Here is a 16,169-nt window from a genome sequence, read left to right on the forward strand (position 1 = left end):
TAATCTATTATACTATATACTCTATATATGTATAATATATTATATAATTATTATATTAGTATTATATGATGTATATATCATACACTGAGGCTGGATTACCATAATAATATAAAATATGCATATCATTATTATAAGATGGGCATATAATATGTACATTACATTGTGTATATTATAATATGGCTATTATAACACATGTAATACATTGTATATATGGCATAAGTATTATGTATATAACAGTGAATAGAGTGCTGAGTCTGAAGTCAGAAACATTCTTCTTCCTAAGTTCAAATCTGGCCTCAGACACTTACTAGCTGTGTGACCCTAGGCAAGTCACTTAAACATGTTTGCCTCGGTTTCCTCATCTGCAAAATAAGCTGGGGAAGGAAATGACAAACCACTCCAGCATCTTTGCCAAGAAAACCCCAAATGGGATCACACAGAGGTGTACACAACTGAAATAAATGACTGAACAACAACAAATATAGCATATGATTGTTACAATGTAATATGTATACAATGCACATAATTATTATAATGTGCATATATTATATGTATAGAATATATATAATATATTCATCATATAGCGGGTGGGTTTTATATATGTTGAGTCTGGATATGTACATTATACACAAATATAGAGTATACATACATAACGAGCCAGTTCGCCCAAAGAGCTGGTTGTTAAATTCCCAGTGTGGCTATGCATGTGAACGTGTGTATATACATCATATATCTCTGCATCGTGTCTACATACATACATTTTATGTATGTGTCCGACTCAGTCAGGGTGCATGCCAAATGCCATGTGCCTCTTCCCTATTCCCCAGCAGGCTATTAAAAAAGCAGCCCTCCGCTGACAGCCTCTGGGGCCCATAGGAAAGTGAACTCTTTCTCCCGCCGGGGCTCAACAGCCTTCTTGCCTCTCCTGCTCCTTCCTCTCCCTGACCCCGCCCGGCCCCCGGCAGCTGCTCCACTTGTAGCCACTAGAGGCCGTGAGAGCTACTTCCTCGCCTTGCAACCTCGCGTGCACGCGGCGCGCTCCCGGGGCGGGCCTCGGGAGCGTCCCTGCGCGCGACCCAGAACCACTGGCCGGCCCCACCCCGCCCGCCCTATCCCAGCCCTGAGTTCAGCTGCCGACTTCCCTCCTGTTGGTGCTACGGGTCCAATGTAGGGACAAATATCCTCTCTCCTCGTTTCTCTTCCGCCGGTTTCGTCTTCATCTTTATCCCAGGAGGCGGGTGCGAGTTCTGAGATCGGACTCCTCCCCTCGGGCCGGCGAGGCTCCGGCTCCCCCTCTTCTTCCCCCTCCTCCGCCCAGATGCTGCGATGGTTGATCGGCGGAGGCCGAGAGCCGCAGGGATTGGCCGAGGTAAAGGCCCCCCTGGGTCTGGCGGGAGAAGCGCTGTCCTCGGACCCAGGGCCGGAGCCAGGGACCGGGCTTCCCGGGCAGCGCATGGGGCTCTCCTTGGAGCCGTCCGGCTCTGACTTCCGTCCCCAGGGAAAGCCCCATCCCCCGGGGCTCGCGCGTGGGCGTGCTTGTTTGTAGGTCCGGGTGATGCTGAGGGTGACGGGGTAGGCCCTGGGGCGGGGGGTGGACCGACACTAGGCCCGCTGGACCTTAGGGCAGGGAGCTTTCCACCCTCCAGACATTTGTACGACACCTGCCTGGCGCCGGGCACTGGGGGCAGCGGAGTTTAAAAAGTGAACACACCCACCTGCCAGCCCCCTTGCTCGAATGCTGGCCTTCGATCACTTAGCATCTATTAGTGCCTACTGCGTGCCCGCCACCGCGCTTCACGTCAAGTCCTAGCCGGAATCCCACTTCTGCATAGGAAGCCTTCTGCATCCTCTTTGAGCCAGAGCCTTCCCTCTGTAATTATCCACAATTTAAGGGAGGGCGGGAGGGAGCGAGCGTTTATTAAGCATCGGCTGTGTATCAGGCACTATATTAAGCACTTGTAGAGAAGAGGCGGAGGAGGAGGGAACAAGCTTTTATTAAGTGGCTACCCCGTGATCATGCTTTACACCTATCATCTCGTTGGATCCTCAGCAGCCGTAGGAGGGAGGTGGTATTATTATATCCACTTTACAGTTGGGGAAACTGAGGCCAACTTGCCCACGGTCACACTGCTTGTACCTGTCTGAGGTCACATTTGAACCCAGGTCCTACTGACTCCAGCTCCAGCTGTCTATCCACCAAGATATCCAGCAGCGTATATGGCTGTGTATAGCTTTTATATAGTTTTTCATATTTTCTCCCTCATTAGATTGACAGCTCTCTGAGAGCAGGGACTGTCTTTTTTACCTTTTCTTTAATTATTATTTTTTATCCCCAGTTCTTAGTACAGTGCCTGGCTAATACATGCTGGTTCACTTGACTTGACTGCCGCCCTTGGACCAGACACAACTTTTTAAAGCAATGAAAAGTGCTCCTCCCAAAGACATTTGAGAATATTCTGAAAGTCAGCTGATATTTAAATCTTTTGTTGTTTGCTAGTAGAATACAGCCATCTCCTGACTGATTATTTCATGTGAGCATCAGACATAGTGAACATCCTCTTTCCCTCCACCTTTGATGAATTTAGGAAAGGTAAAGGAGCTTGAATATTAATTTGAGAGAAATGGAAATGTAAAATCTCAAAAAAAAGGTCTTGTCAAGTAAAAATGATTTTTGAATTATTGACAATTTTTTTTTTATTTTCCACTGAAACTACACAATTCAGCTGACTATAATACATTTGTCCATTTGGAATATGTGACCGTGAGTGTTATTAGACTTTCTGGGCCTCAGTTTCCTAATTTGTCAAATGAGGGAGGAGTTGGATTAGATGATCTCTAAGGTCTCCATGAGCCTATAAATAATGTCAGCCCCAGTTAATTTGAATATTATTTTAAAAAATTGGTCAGTTTGCTTTATGCACTAAGGATTTTAAAGACAAATTCTTGTTGAATAGTTTTTATTATTCCTCATAGGAAATCTAAAGGATTATTTTTTTTTAAAACTGCATCATACCTATGTGATTCAGCAGTTCTGAAAAGGTTAAAGCAAAATGATGATGGGTAGGGAACCATACGTTTCTAGGGGTGCTCGTGACCCCAAAATACCGACACGCAGGGTCCTGCCAAAAGAATTTGACTCAAGCCTTCTCAGCCAAGGGAAAAGACAGAGTTTATTAGGCATTCACCATAATGGGTTGTCTTAAGAAATCCCACCCTTTGTGATGCCTGTTTTCACAAGCGGGCCAGATTCAATCTAAGGTTAGATTGAATCTGAGCACCTTCATGGAGGCAAGATGGAGATTATATACACAAAGATTGTAGGAAGGATTGAGGGGTGGTCTGGGGTGACTAGAGGAGGGTTTCAGGGAGGATCTTGAGGAGGAGTCCAAAGATAAGGTCAGACTCCAGGAACCAAGAGAATGGGTTTAAGGGCAGGAAGTGGCTGAAGGAATATCAGGGTTGGGAAGTAACTGAAGGTATGTATTTCATATAGAGGGTAAGGCTCAGGTAGAGATTTTGGCCTAATGATAATGTAAGGCTTATGGCCTTAGGGGAAGGCCAGATCTAGTTGGAAGATTCAAGGAGGCTCCCAGAGACTGTATTCCAGATTCAAGGGAGTTCCCAGAGATTGTGCCCTCATCAGTTCTACTGATTTCCTTAATTTGCTTAAATCTGTCAGCTGGAATTTTCAGTGCTGATAAAAAATAAATTTAAGGTTACATTCAACATTCTGTATGATGAAAAAATCCACATGTAAGTCATATGACAATTCTCATTTAACCAGACTATCTTAATTCATTGCTGGCCATGCTTAATAATGGAGTCATTGGACATTTGTAACAACAGATCACCATTGATTTGGCTCAAAGACCAAAAGTTTGACCAATCCTGAGATAGAAGCCTTGCCAATATCTTATTTCTTCCTGAACTTCCTAGTATGTGGCACCACCGGGATTCTCCAATCAATTAAACATTTATTACGTGTCTACCACGTACATGCTAGGCTCTGGGTATACAAAAACAAACCCTGGAAGTCCCTGCTCTCTAGGAACTTACATTCTATCATGTGAGATGACATGTCCATTCATAAGGATATTATAAAGAACAAATGAGAGCATTCAAATTAAAAATAAGGCAATTAGGGCATTAACAATCCAAAGTCTTGGGAAGGCTTAATTGAGAAGTTCATGCTTGAACTACTTCTTGAAGTGAGGGATTCTGTGAGATGACGAAAGAGTATATTCCATTCCTGGGGGAAAGATAGCCAATGCAAGGCGTGGGAATGGGAGGTGGAGTGCTCTGTGTGAGGAGAAGAGGAAGCTGATTTGGCTGGTCTGTGGAGTTGAGAGAACGGGAATAATGTCTAGTTGGATATATAGGCTGGGACCAAGCAGAAGAGTTGATGTGTGAACCTAGAAGCAATGAGGAGCTGTTGGAGTTGATTGAATGTGACGCGATCAGGCTTATTTATACTTTAGGAATATTGCATTGGCAGCTGTGTGGCGGGTGGTTTTTAGTGGGTTGAGGCTTGAGGCAAGAAGACCAATTAGGAGGTCTGCAATAGTCTGGTTAAGAATTGATTAAGGGCCAGCACTTAGGTGGTAGCCACATAGTGAAGGAAAAGAGTGAGATTTGAGAGATGTAGAAATGGCCAGATTTGGCAACTGATTGGACATGTGAAGTAAAGGAGAGTAAAGAGTTAAGCATAATGCTGATGTCACAAACCTAGGAAGTCGGAAGAATGGTACTTTTGACAGAAATTGGGAACTTTGGAAGGGGATGGGTTTTGGGGAACGGAAATAAGTTCTTTTTTGGACAAGATGAATTTGAGATTTCTCAAAGATAGCTACTTTAAATGCCCAATGGGGATTCAGAACAGCTCAGTAGAGAGATGGGTGCTGGATATGTAAAACCTGTTAAGTCACCTGCATATAATATCTGAACCCATGGGAACTTATGAAGTCACCAAGAGAGAGGGTAGAAAGAGAAGTAAAGGAGGGCCCAGGCCAGAGCCTTAGGGAACTCTTGTGGTTATGGAGCATGATAAGGATGGTGAACCAGGAGTTGTCAGAGAAGTAGGAAAAGGAGAACTGGGAGAGTAATGTCATGAAAACTAAGAGAAGAAAGAGTATCCAGGAGGAGAATGTGGCTGGCCGTGATAAATGCAGCAGATGGGTCAAAAAGGATGAGAACTGACAAAACAAGGAATGCAGTTTGTATGAGCAATAATAATGCTGAAAAATAATCTGCCCACTGCATAGAACTGGATGACTGTGGTCCTTCCTAGCTATCTACTCTGGTGGAATTAAGCCTTGAAGCTATTGCCTGAGCCCATTTTTCTCCAGGCCAAAATGGAGCCTTAATCCAGCAATGCTGTGGACCTGGGTTCTGACCAGTTTCTAGTCCTTCAGGTGTAGTCGTTGGTAGGTGTATAATTCCACACAGACAATAATACATAAAGATCAGCGGTCTTGCCCTCTGTCCATATGAACATGCGATCACTGCTATAACTAATATATACATCCTACACATATTAGTATGACCTGTCACCAACTTCATCAACATTCATAAAAATAGCTCATTTCCACACAGTGTCAAAAGAGAATTTGTCAACTCTTATTTCTAAGGGGTAGATAGGAAAATGTTTCAACATCGCTTAGATTTTGGTCATTTCACTACTTCATCGGTACTAGGACAGAAGATTTGTAAAGGAAAAAGGAAGCAAACTTCAAAAATACTGATTCTGGATTTTGATTCCTGATTTTCTTCATAGTTATGCTACCACGACCAGTTCTTATGTCTATTTGCTGGCCCATGTAGAGCAAAAATAGTTATTTCTGATGTAATTTCTATTGTATAGCAATTGTAGTTTCTAAATTTTAGAAAAAATAATTTATCCATATTTTAAATGAATTATAAATATGTGCTGTTAATATGTATGGCTTTGGATTATTCATGCCAACAGTTTTTCTTCTTCCTGAATTGAGTTGGAAGAGATGTATGAGATATTGAATATATAATAACGTATAATGTCTTGACTCTGATTGATGTATTTTAGTTTTTTATTTCTTTGACTACAAGAAGTTTATTTCTATTACATCCTCTTCAGAAGCAGCCCTCTGAGTATAAACAGCCTTTTATGGCATTATTAATATGACTAAAATGTCTATATTTTTATAAGATATGAAAAAATGCATTCTTCAAAGTCAGCAATCCTTCAGTTGAAGTTACAGAAAATGACATACCATGTTAGAACTTGATTTTCTGTGACTTTTTAAACTTAGTATTCTGAACTTCAGTATTTTAGGCGATGCGCAGTATTCACCAATGAGTCTTAAGTCACAAATCGTCCTTTTTCCTTTTTGGTTTTTTTTTTTTTTGGTGTTCCAAGAAGTCTCCAGTACAGACAATAGGTGAGGAGCAAACCCAGAATCCCTACACTGAACTGCTCGTACTGAAAGCACATCATGACATTGTACGATTCCTAGTACACTTAGATGACTACAGGTAAGAAACTTTCTCCTTTATGTATCGTTTACAAGGAGTCTTCAAGAAACTCATCAAAAAGTACTTTAGAAACTAACCCAGTTTTTCCTAATTCGCTCCTCAGGTGATAGTAATGTTTGAAAATAGAATTAGACTGTGTTATGCAGATTTTTACCATCCAGTTTCCTCTATATAGCTATAATTAATATTCAATTCAACAAGCATTTATAAAGTAGTTATAGCCAAGTTATATATGATATAATATTTGTCAGTGGATTACATATTCCATGGGTGTAACTTTACTTTCCTGATAAATGTAGTTGCAGAATAATTAAGGATCTATATGTATGAGTCACTCTTTAACATAGGTCCTCATTACTTTAGGGATTTTTCTAACGTGGAGGCCTCTCAGAAGTTCTAGAAGAGTTTTTGTTTGCTTGTTGAACTAAGTTTCAAAAAAACAATGGACCTGTTGTAATGGGTGATAATTTGTAATATGGCTGATGGATCTGAAGCAGTCAACTACACCTAGTCTCTAGTTATTAATTTATTGAATATTTATTAAGAGCCTACCAGTTGTTGAACACTATTGCAGGTGCTGGAGAGAGATGCAAAGTTTAAATAAGATGTGTTTTTGGAGCTTACGGTGTAATATCACTAGGTAGGATGTAATAGCACTTGGGGCAAGGGGGGTTTCTGACATATTAGAAGGGAAATTCCTTGAAAGCAAGGACTGTTTATTGCCTTTCCTTGTATGGTCAGTACTTAATTAGCAAATTGAATGACACATAATAGGTGCTTCAGAAATGCTAGGTGACTGATTGACATCTTACCACAGAGTGAACTATGCATGCTATCCTTGTATAGGGCCAGCTCTCCCTTTTTCTTTTTCCAAATGGTCTCCAGATAGCAAATATTGGGAGCCCCAGCTATAGATCATCCATGGTTCAGTTATATATTAGCCTTTTTTAAAAGATAGAAATATTTTTCCACTTTACATTCAAATTTGAGAAGAGAGGTGGGAATATTAAGCCTATCTAGTGAGTCTTAGAGGGAAACAGTGTCACGTTAAGATGCAGTAGGAGTGGAATTCCCATCCTAGTAGGCATTCCTAAGTCTTCTATGTTACTTTTACATTTGTTAATGAAGTAGGATCTTATAATATGGCTTCTTGTACCTTGAAAATCAGCCTTATTTACATACTAACAATCTCTAGGATAGTACTACTATACCTTTGTTTCACCTAAATGATTTGAATGCTTAGGTAGAAACTTGCTTTGCTACATTCAGAGTACTGTAGTCAACTCTGTCTTACCTAACTAAAAATGTCTTTTAAGTGGTTGTCTAATATGGTGGTAAATATCATTAACGACAGTGATCCTGAGATACTAGAAAGGTTCTGAAATAATCTAAATCATCCAAGAACATTTTATTCAAGAGGATTTTAGTACTGCATCCTGCCATTCTGAGTAGTTATCCTGTACCTCTCCTCCTTTCTTAATTAAGTTCCTAGAAGACTATCTGCACTCAACGTCTCTACTTCCCTTCCTCTCTAAACTCTCTGCAGTCTGACTTGTGACCTTTCCTTTCAGCCAATACTGCTCTCTCCAAAAATACCATTGATGTCTTAATGCTAAATCAGATGGCCTTTTCTCAGTCCTTGCATTTCTTGGCTTCTCTACATCATTTGACAGTGTCGATTGTCTCCTCTTCTTGGATTTTCATGATGCTGCTCTCAGTTCTTCTACCTGTCTGACCTCTCCTTCCCAGTTTCTTTTGCTGGCTTTTCCTCCACTTCATTCCACTAACTGTGGTTGTTTCCCAAAGTTCTGTCCTAGACCCTCTTCTCTTTTTTTTTTCTCTACTTTCCCATGTGATCTTATTGACTACCATAAGTAGTTATGAGGAGTCCAGAATCTATATATCAACACGGTCTCTCTTCGGTCCTGTATCTATAGTCCTGCATCACCAACTACCGATTTATTGGATGTTTTAAGGAGACAGCTTCTCAGATTGAACTTGTCCAAAGCATGATCTTTCCCCCAAACTTACCCATTCTGAACTTTCCTATTACTATTTAGGGTACCAGTGTTTTCCCAGTCATCCAGATTCCCAGTCTTACTGTCATCCTTATCCCCCACTCTCACCCTCCACATATATTCAGTCGCTTGCCAAATTGAGTCATTTCTACCTCCGCAATATTTCTTACATACGTCCTTTATTTTCCCTGCTCCCACGGCCACCACCCAGCTCAGATCCTTATCACCTCTCATCTGGACTATTACAGTAGTCTTCTAATTGATCTCACTGCCTCAAGTCCTTGTCCACTCCAATTCATCCTCCACAAAGCTTGCCTAGGTGATTTTCCTAAAATACAAATGTAATCATGCGACATACCCTTTCCTTAGTAGATCCCCATGGCTTCCTGTTACCTCTAGGAGCAAACATGAACTCCTGTGTTTGGTGTTGAAAGCTCTTAGGATGTTTCTTCTGGTCTTGTATTTTACTATCCTGTCTGCACTCTGGGGTCTAGTCATACTGACCTGTTGACTGTTTCTCACACACAGTGGTGCATCTACTGTCTCCAGGCCTTTGTTTTGTCTCTCCCCTCTTCCCAGTATTCTCCTTCCTCACTCTTTGCCTCTTAAATCCCAGAATTTCTTCAAGACAGCTCAAATCCCACCTTCTGCAGAGAAGTTCTTTCACAGTCTCCTCATCTTCTAGTGCCTTCCCCACTGAAGTTACCATCCATTACTCTGTATATAGCTTGTCTGTACCTGTTTATATACACAATGGCTCCCCATTAAAATATCAGTTCCTTTTGAGCAGGGATGACTTTTGCTTTGTCTTTACATCCCTAGTGCTTAGTAAGTGCCTGGCGTGTAGTCTTGTTAATAGATGAATCAGATGATAATGTGAGTTTCAGAGGTAGTTAAATGGCTACCTCTAAAGAGTGGACTTAATGATGTGATGTTAATTTGGAAGAAGGTCTCTAGTTATGTACCCCATGGATCTGTTCTGAGCTTGTTGCTGTTGAGCATTTTTGTCAATGATTTGAATAAATGGATTGCTTATCGGATTGTCGTAACACACATAATTGGGAAGGATAGCTAGGATGTTGGATGACAGAATCAGGGTCCACAAAAGATCTTCAGGGGTCAGAGCATTGAACCAAATTTAATCAGGTGAAATTTAATATGAATGAGTTAAAGTATTTTGAAAGCAGTCTGGTAAAGAGGCTACCATGCTGGACTTGGAGTCAAGAAGACTTGGGTTCAAATCCTGCTTCTGACCCTTAAAAGCAATGTGACCAGAGGCTAGTCACCTCTCTGAGGCTCAGAGACTCCAAGTCATAGGCAAGTTACAATTATTGCCAATGGGGGGTGGTCCCACACTAATTAAATCAGGTCTTTTACGTAGTAATGTAAATGCAAAGTCTTATACTTATGAAGTGGATTTTTTAAACACAAATTTGTACAAAGTACCTTTAAGTACAAATTTGGAGAACCATGTTTAGCAATTCATCTGGAAGAGTTCTGGAGGTTTTAGTGTACTGAAGGCTGAAGGTGAGTCAAGGGTGTGATCTTGTATTAAGAGAAGCCTCATGCCCAGAACTTTGGGAGGAGGAGGACCTGGGAGCACCACATTTTAACAAGGGCATTGGTAAGCTGGAGGGCAGCCAGGTTGGGGAAGGGCCTTGATCATATAAAGACAGATTGACTAAAGGAACTGCAGATGATGAGCCTCTGGAGAAGATGCAGTGGTGACCTGGTAGCTCCCTACAAGCATCTGAAGAACTGTCGCATGCAAGTGGCATCAGATTTGTTGTGCTCGGTGCAGGAGGACAGAATGCAGTCAGTGGGAGGATGTTGTAAGGAAAATGGAGGCTTGCTGAAAGGAAACAATTAGAACTCTCCAAAGGTGCAATGAGTTTCCTTGGGCGGTAGTGGGTTTCCCTTCCTTAAAGTTTCAAGTACAGGCTAGGTGAACACTTACTAGTTAGGTTATACAGAGGCTTCTTGTTCAGGTCTATGACTCCTGAGGTCCTTTCTGGCACTGAGATGCTGTGATAAGTTGGTTCTTTGAGAATTAGAGCATCCTAAATGTAACTCTCTCAGTCTGTCCCTTCTCTAGTCTGTCCTTCACACAACTGCCAAAGTGATGTTCCTAACGTCTGACCGTGCCACTCCCCTGCTCAGTAAACTTCAGTGGCTTCTTTTAATTCCAGGATCAAATACAAACTCATTTATTTGGAATTAAATTTGGAATTAAATCCAACCTGGCTCCAGACTGCCATTCCAGATTTTTTTATACTTTACTCCCCTTCACACACTCTATGATCCGGCCAAATTGACCTTCTTATGAATTCTCCATCTCTCATCTCTGTCTTTGTGAACAGGCTCTCTCCCATGTCTGGAGTACACTCTTAGAATCCCTGGTTTCCCTCAAAGCTCGATTTATGTTCTACTTCCTACCTGAGGCCTTTCCTGATTCCACTGAGCTGCTGGTGCTTCTCCACAAAAAACAAAACAAAACAAAACAAAACAAAACAAAAAAACAACAAAACCCAAAGCCTCCCCACCCCAACCCCTACCCGTCAGTCAAATGTGTAATTATTTTGTATGTGCTTTTATATCTACATGTTGTTCACCTTGATAGAATGTGAGCCCCATGAGGGCATGGTCAATGCCATTTCTGTCTTTGTATCCCTAGGGCCTATATCCTGGCACACTGTTGGTGCTTAATAAATTCTGGCTGATTAAATAATGGAGTTTATAGCTTTTTAATTTTTTTTTCTGCCTCATATATATCACAAAGTCTAAGTCTCACTGTAATCTTTCAGGCTTTTTCCTTTTGAGGCTGGCAAGTTTAGTGTTGTGTCTCCATGAACTCTCGGGCAAGAATCTTGTTCTGAAAGTATGTAAGAGATGCAAAACAGCTTTTTGAGGTACTTGAGTTACCACATGATCAATATTTTCACTCAGTGTGGGGTCACGGAAGTAGTAGGGCCAGGGCTGGGTGGAACATTGTCTCAACAAAACCACAGAATCTTAAGCTTTTGTTAAAGCTTTTGTTTGCCCTGTAAACTCTTATTGGAAGACAGAATGGGTGCACTTTCCAAACCAAAATGCAGTTTTATTATGCTCTATCAAACCATCCTTGGAAGTTTTGTAAATGGAAATATGAGAAGAGAATAAGACATCTTTTTGTAAACAATTCTCTATTGTGTACTACATTTTTACAGTAACAATTGCCTGAAAGAACCCAGGATTCCACTGTTCAGTGCTTGTTTATTACAAAAAGTATTTGGCATGATAAAGCAAAACACATCTCTAAAGGCTGTCCTCTAACAAGAATTCTTTTGTGAATGTGTTATCATTCAAGATTCCATGATAAATGCAGCTACATAAATAACATTGCTTGATGACTTTTTGGCATAAAACAAAATTATGGTTGCTAAGGCATCTTCCACTATAACGGAAGGTGTCCTGTGCAGCATCCTTGTAGAAGGACTTCATTCCATATGGATTGTGAGGGACCTCAGATGTCAATGTCATTTTGCTGATTTAATCAAACTCTAGAACATTACAGGACTTTTCTTCAGTGAAGTCCATGATTATGTGCAAGAGATTGGTCTAATAATCCATATAGGAAAAACTCAATAGATGAAAAATGCCAGTTTTCTTTACTATGTCATGCTGCATGATGTCTGCTTACAGAATTAGTTCATCAGTACAAATATTTGAAATAGAAGCTGCGTGTGGAAGGTGGACATTGAGTTGGGCCCAGAAATGAAGAAGGGAAAGAGAGTGGGCCGGATCGGAGTTGGGAAATTGTGTAAAGTGCATAGAAATACAACACCGTTGTCCTGTACAAAGATCTACCTTTTCCCCACTGAGCATCATGGTTTCTGAAAAGTTGAAGCTGTAGGTGGTCAAAGGGCAGGGGAGAGATATGTTGTAGACACAAGCTGGTTGAAGCATACGTCCAGTGCTAGCTTCTGTTCAGGAGGTGGCCCTTGTCCCGGGGAGCATCACAGTGCGGTCACAGCTGCCTCTGAGGGCTTTCAAGTTTTCTCAAGTTTCATCCCTTCTACGCACTCCATAATCCAGCTGTACTGCTGGCCTTCTTGCTTCTTCTCTCCCATGACACTCTATTTCCTACCTCTATGCCTTTGCCCTGGCTGTCTCCCATTCCCAGAGCTCTCTGCTCCCCTACCTCCCACCTCTTAGTTTCCCTGGCTTCTTTTAACACAGCTTAAATTCCATCTTCTGCAGGAGGCTTCCCCACCTCCTCCCTCTACCAGTGCTTTCCCCTTTGATATTACTACCTTTTACCTATTCTTCATTTATCTTGTATATACCTAGTTAGTGGCACATTTTCTTTCCATTAGAATGTGAACTTCTTGAGGGCAGAGATATTGTTTTTGCCTTTCTTTATATCACCAGTACGTAAGCCTGGTACATCGAATAAGGGATTAATACATGTTTCTTGACTGTTAACTGACTAACTGCAGCCCCTATCTCCTCAGCAGCCACAGCTACTGAAGGACTAGAAAAGAAAGGTCTCGCCACCAAAATCCTTGACCTTACCACATGTTTCAGTTTCATGAATGGATATGGGTTTATCAGTCAAAATGATATTTAAGATGTTTCTAAGTGAGCGTTTTCTCCTTTCTACATTCCAGTCAAGGTGGATTGCTTATTATCTACGTCACTGAGCCTCACTCCATTCGTCCTGCCTTTGTGCCATAAAAACCACTGGGCATCCCCTCTGCCCTGCACTAAAATCGTTTCCTATTAGAATATGAGCTTCTTGAGAGCAAAGATTATCGCACTTCTCAGTTTGTATCTCCAGCAATGGGCACAATACTGAGCAGGTGTTTTGTTGTTGTTCAGTTATATCTGACTCTTTGTGACCCCATTTGGGGTTTTCTTGGCAGAGATACTGCATCAGTTTGCTATTTCTCCAGGTCATTTTATAGATAAGAAAACTGAGGCAAATAGGATTAAGTGACTTGCCCAGGGTCACACAGCTAGTAAGTGTCTGAGGCCAGATTTGAACTCAAGAAGACGAATATTACTGACTCCAGGCCTGACATTCTATCCAGTGGGCCGTCTAGCACCTCAAAACAAATGCTTAATAAATGCTTTCTGATTCATTCACTCATAAAGGCTATCAGTAAAGAAACGTATCCTTGGAAAAGAATGTGGGCTAATCATGTGGTGTGAGACCAAGGGATTACTAATGGAGAGCGAGTCTATCTCCTTAGCATCCACAGCATGTTAAAGACCTTGATGAAGGTTTCTAGGATGTTGAGTGGATCCTCAGTAGAGGATCTAAGGAAGCATGTAAACAGAAGAAATTGCACAAGATGAGAAGGCAAGGATGGGTGATGATCTATAGTGTTAGAGAGAATATCCACTTCAAAGATCACAGAATTGTTGAACTTTCAAACTATACATTTGGATGTGGAACCCTGAGGGTCTTAGATGCTGGATAGTTGAAGTGTTACCATGGTGTGCTTTTGTCATGACAATTTGCTTAGTTGAAGAAAACACAAATCTCCTTTGATCGTTATCACAATATTTAAGTTGTATATAATTCAGTCCATTTTAATTCCATAGTATTGTGAAGTTTAAAAAGATGGATGGGATTATGCAATCTTCGTGGTTATTGTAGGAAATGGGATGGGTAGTGGATACTTTTGTAATTCATAAGTGAAAGAAGAAATGGTGATAAGGCTGACACACAGGATGCTTATCCTTGTGTAATATGCTTAGCTATTATCTGCTTAATCTATGCTTGCTGTTTAATGGCCCCTAAACATTTGGCCCTCAAGCATTTCAGTGATATAGCAGTGTTTTATGTAAATAATATGAGGACATCAATGTCAGGCCTTCTCCATCCATGACTAGCACTTCTACCTTTTCACTGTGCCAGGACTATTTACCCGGGATGTACCATTGGTTCATCATCTGAGACAGGGACTGGACTTGTAATTGAGGGAGACTTGGGTTTCAATCTCATTCTCACCAACACTTACTAAGTACCTCTTGCCTCTGTGGCCATGGGCAAGGCACTTTATCTTTCTCAGCTTCAGTTTCCCCATTTGTAAAAACGAAATAGTAACTGTAGCATCCACCTCATAGAGTCATGAGGGTTGAATGAAACAAAGCTTAAAAAATTAGAGTATTATGTAAATGCTGGCTATAAAAAATGAGCGAACATCTTTTTCTTTTCCCCCACAGAAAAGCCTGGCTATGAAGTATGGAATAAATATAAATTTTTAGAATCTGAACTCATATTTATAGAATAAATAGGAAACTACTTTAGAACTATTATAAAAAAGTCATATTACTAATACTTGGAAATTTAATTCATTACAGACATTTTTATCTGTGAGACCCTGTTTGCCCAGGAAATTACTCCATTAAATTATATATCTAATTAAGTGTGAAGTTTTCTTGACGATCATTTGTTGTTATAGAATATTATGCTATTATAATTATTTTTTAGAGTACAATTTTTGGGGCATCACCAGCGTGCAAGGGGTTAGCTATTGAAAAAAAAATCCCAATTTATGTTAGGGAGACAGTAACAATTTCATTCTACTTTCTAATATCTGTTAAAAAATTAATTTCTCTAGGGCTCTACAAGCAAATACTCATGAAGTCATGCTTGGCAGTAAGACATAGGAAAATGTGTAGACAGTACAATATATAATACAAGTTGCATTAAGAACTCAACTGTTGTTAATCTTTGGTTTAATCCAATACTTTAGAATTGTCATTTACCATCTGCATTTATTCTAGCCTCCGTATCAAGGATGTCGTTTGTGTGGGGCCAAACTGCAGAAAATATCTTTTGTTTGATTTTCTCAATAAAATTAGTATTGTTACACTTTTTATGTTTTTATTTAGTTTTTGTCGGCATTCGATTCTAGTTTTTGTCAGCTGTTGTAATCCAGGTTTCACGCTTCAGGTCTTTAGATAATATCATCTTATTGAGAATTTTGCAGAAGGATTTTCTTGTTTTCTCGGTGGCTCAGCTAAAATCAGTGAGTGGAAAATTTTCTCAGATTGGTTTTTGAAGATACTAAATAAATCCTGTATCAACCTAACAGACAGCTGCCTTTTTCTTCTCTTCTTTTGTATTTTTGAACATGAAGTAAGGGTCGTATTGATTGGAAGATCACTAAAGAAGGCTAAGCCTCAGCAAGAGTCTTCCAAAAAATGGACTGTGCTAAAATTGCATGTAATACTCTAGCATTTGACACATTAAACTAAACTGAGTTCATAACACATTTTAAGAATAGCTTTCTTCGTTGCTCATTTGACCATTCCTTGCTCCTCCAGGAAACAGACAAGGTTATGGAGGATAGTGATCATGACTGGAAAAGAATCAGGTGACCCATGAAACACTAGACTGAAGAACAAAATGTGCCTCTAGGATGGCTAGTGATTTTGTACATTTTGGGGGAAACTTGATAAAATTGAGTGCGATTTAGTAATTCCTTTGTAACAACCCTGTTTCTGTCTTATAGGAAAGTCTCACTGTCAAACTAGTAATAAGTGACCTGGTTAGAGTGGGTCCAGAAGGAGCTGGCTAGAGGATTGTGTTAAAAGAGTACCAACAAATAGCTTACTGTTAATTTATATAGTGTTCTAGATTTGGGTAGT

The 16,169-nt window shown here is 40.5% G+C and overlaps 1 protein-coding gene across 2 annotated transcripts in view; it reads left to right on the forward strand.

Annotated features, from left to right (window-relative positions):
* The first annotated feature begins 1,150 nt into the window (after positions 1-1,150).
* WDR41 (WD repeat domain 41) overlaps positions 1,151-16,169 on the forward strand; it is a 74,180-nt gene continuing 59,161 nt past the window's right edge. Inside the window, exons 1-2 of one of the 2 annotated variants that reach the window (XM_036742270.1) lie at positions 1,151-1,369; positions 6,392-6,507. In XM_036742270.1, coding sequence (XP_036598165.1) covers positions 1,319-1,369; positions 6,392-6,507 — 167 coding nt within the window. In that variant the 5' untranslated portion in view covers positions 1,151-1,318. The remainder of the gene's footprint in view (positions 1,370-6,391; positions 6,508-16,169) is intronic. The other variant, XM_036742271.1, reaches the window with a different exon arrangement.

The sequence above is a fragment of the Trichosurus vulpecula genome, chromosome 1 (genome assembly GCF_011100635.1).
Source record: "Trichosurus vulpecula isolate mTriVul1 chromosome 1, mTriVul1.pri, whole genome shotgun sequence".
In the NCBI taxonomy this organism is placed as follows: Eukaryota; Metazoa; Chordata; class Mammalia; order Diprotodontia; family Phalangeridae; genus Trichosurus; species Trichosurus vulpecula.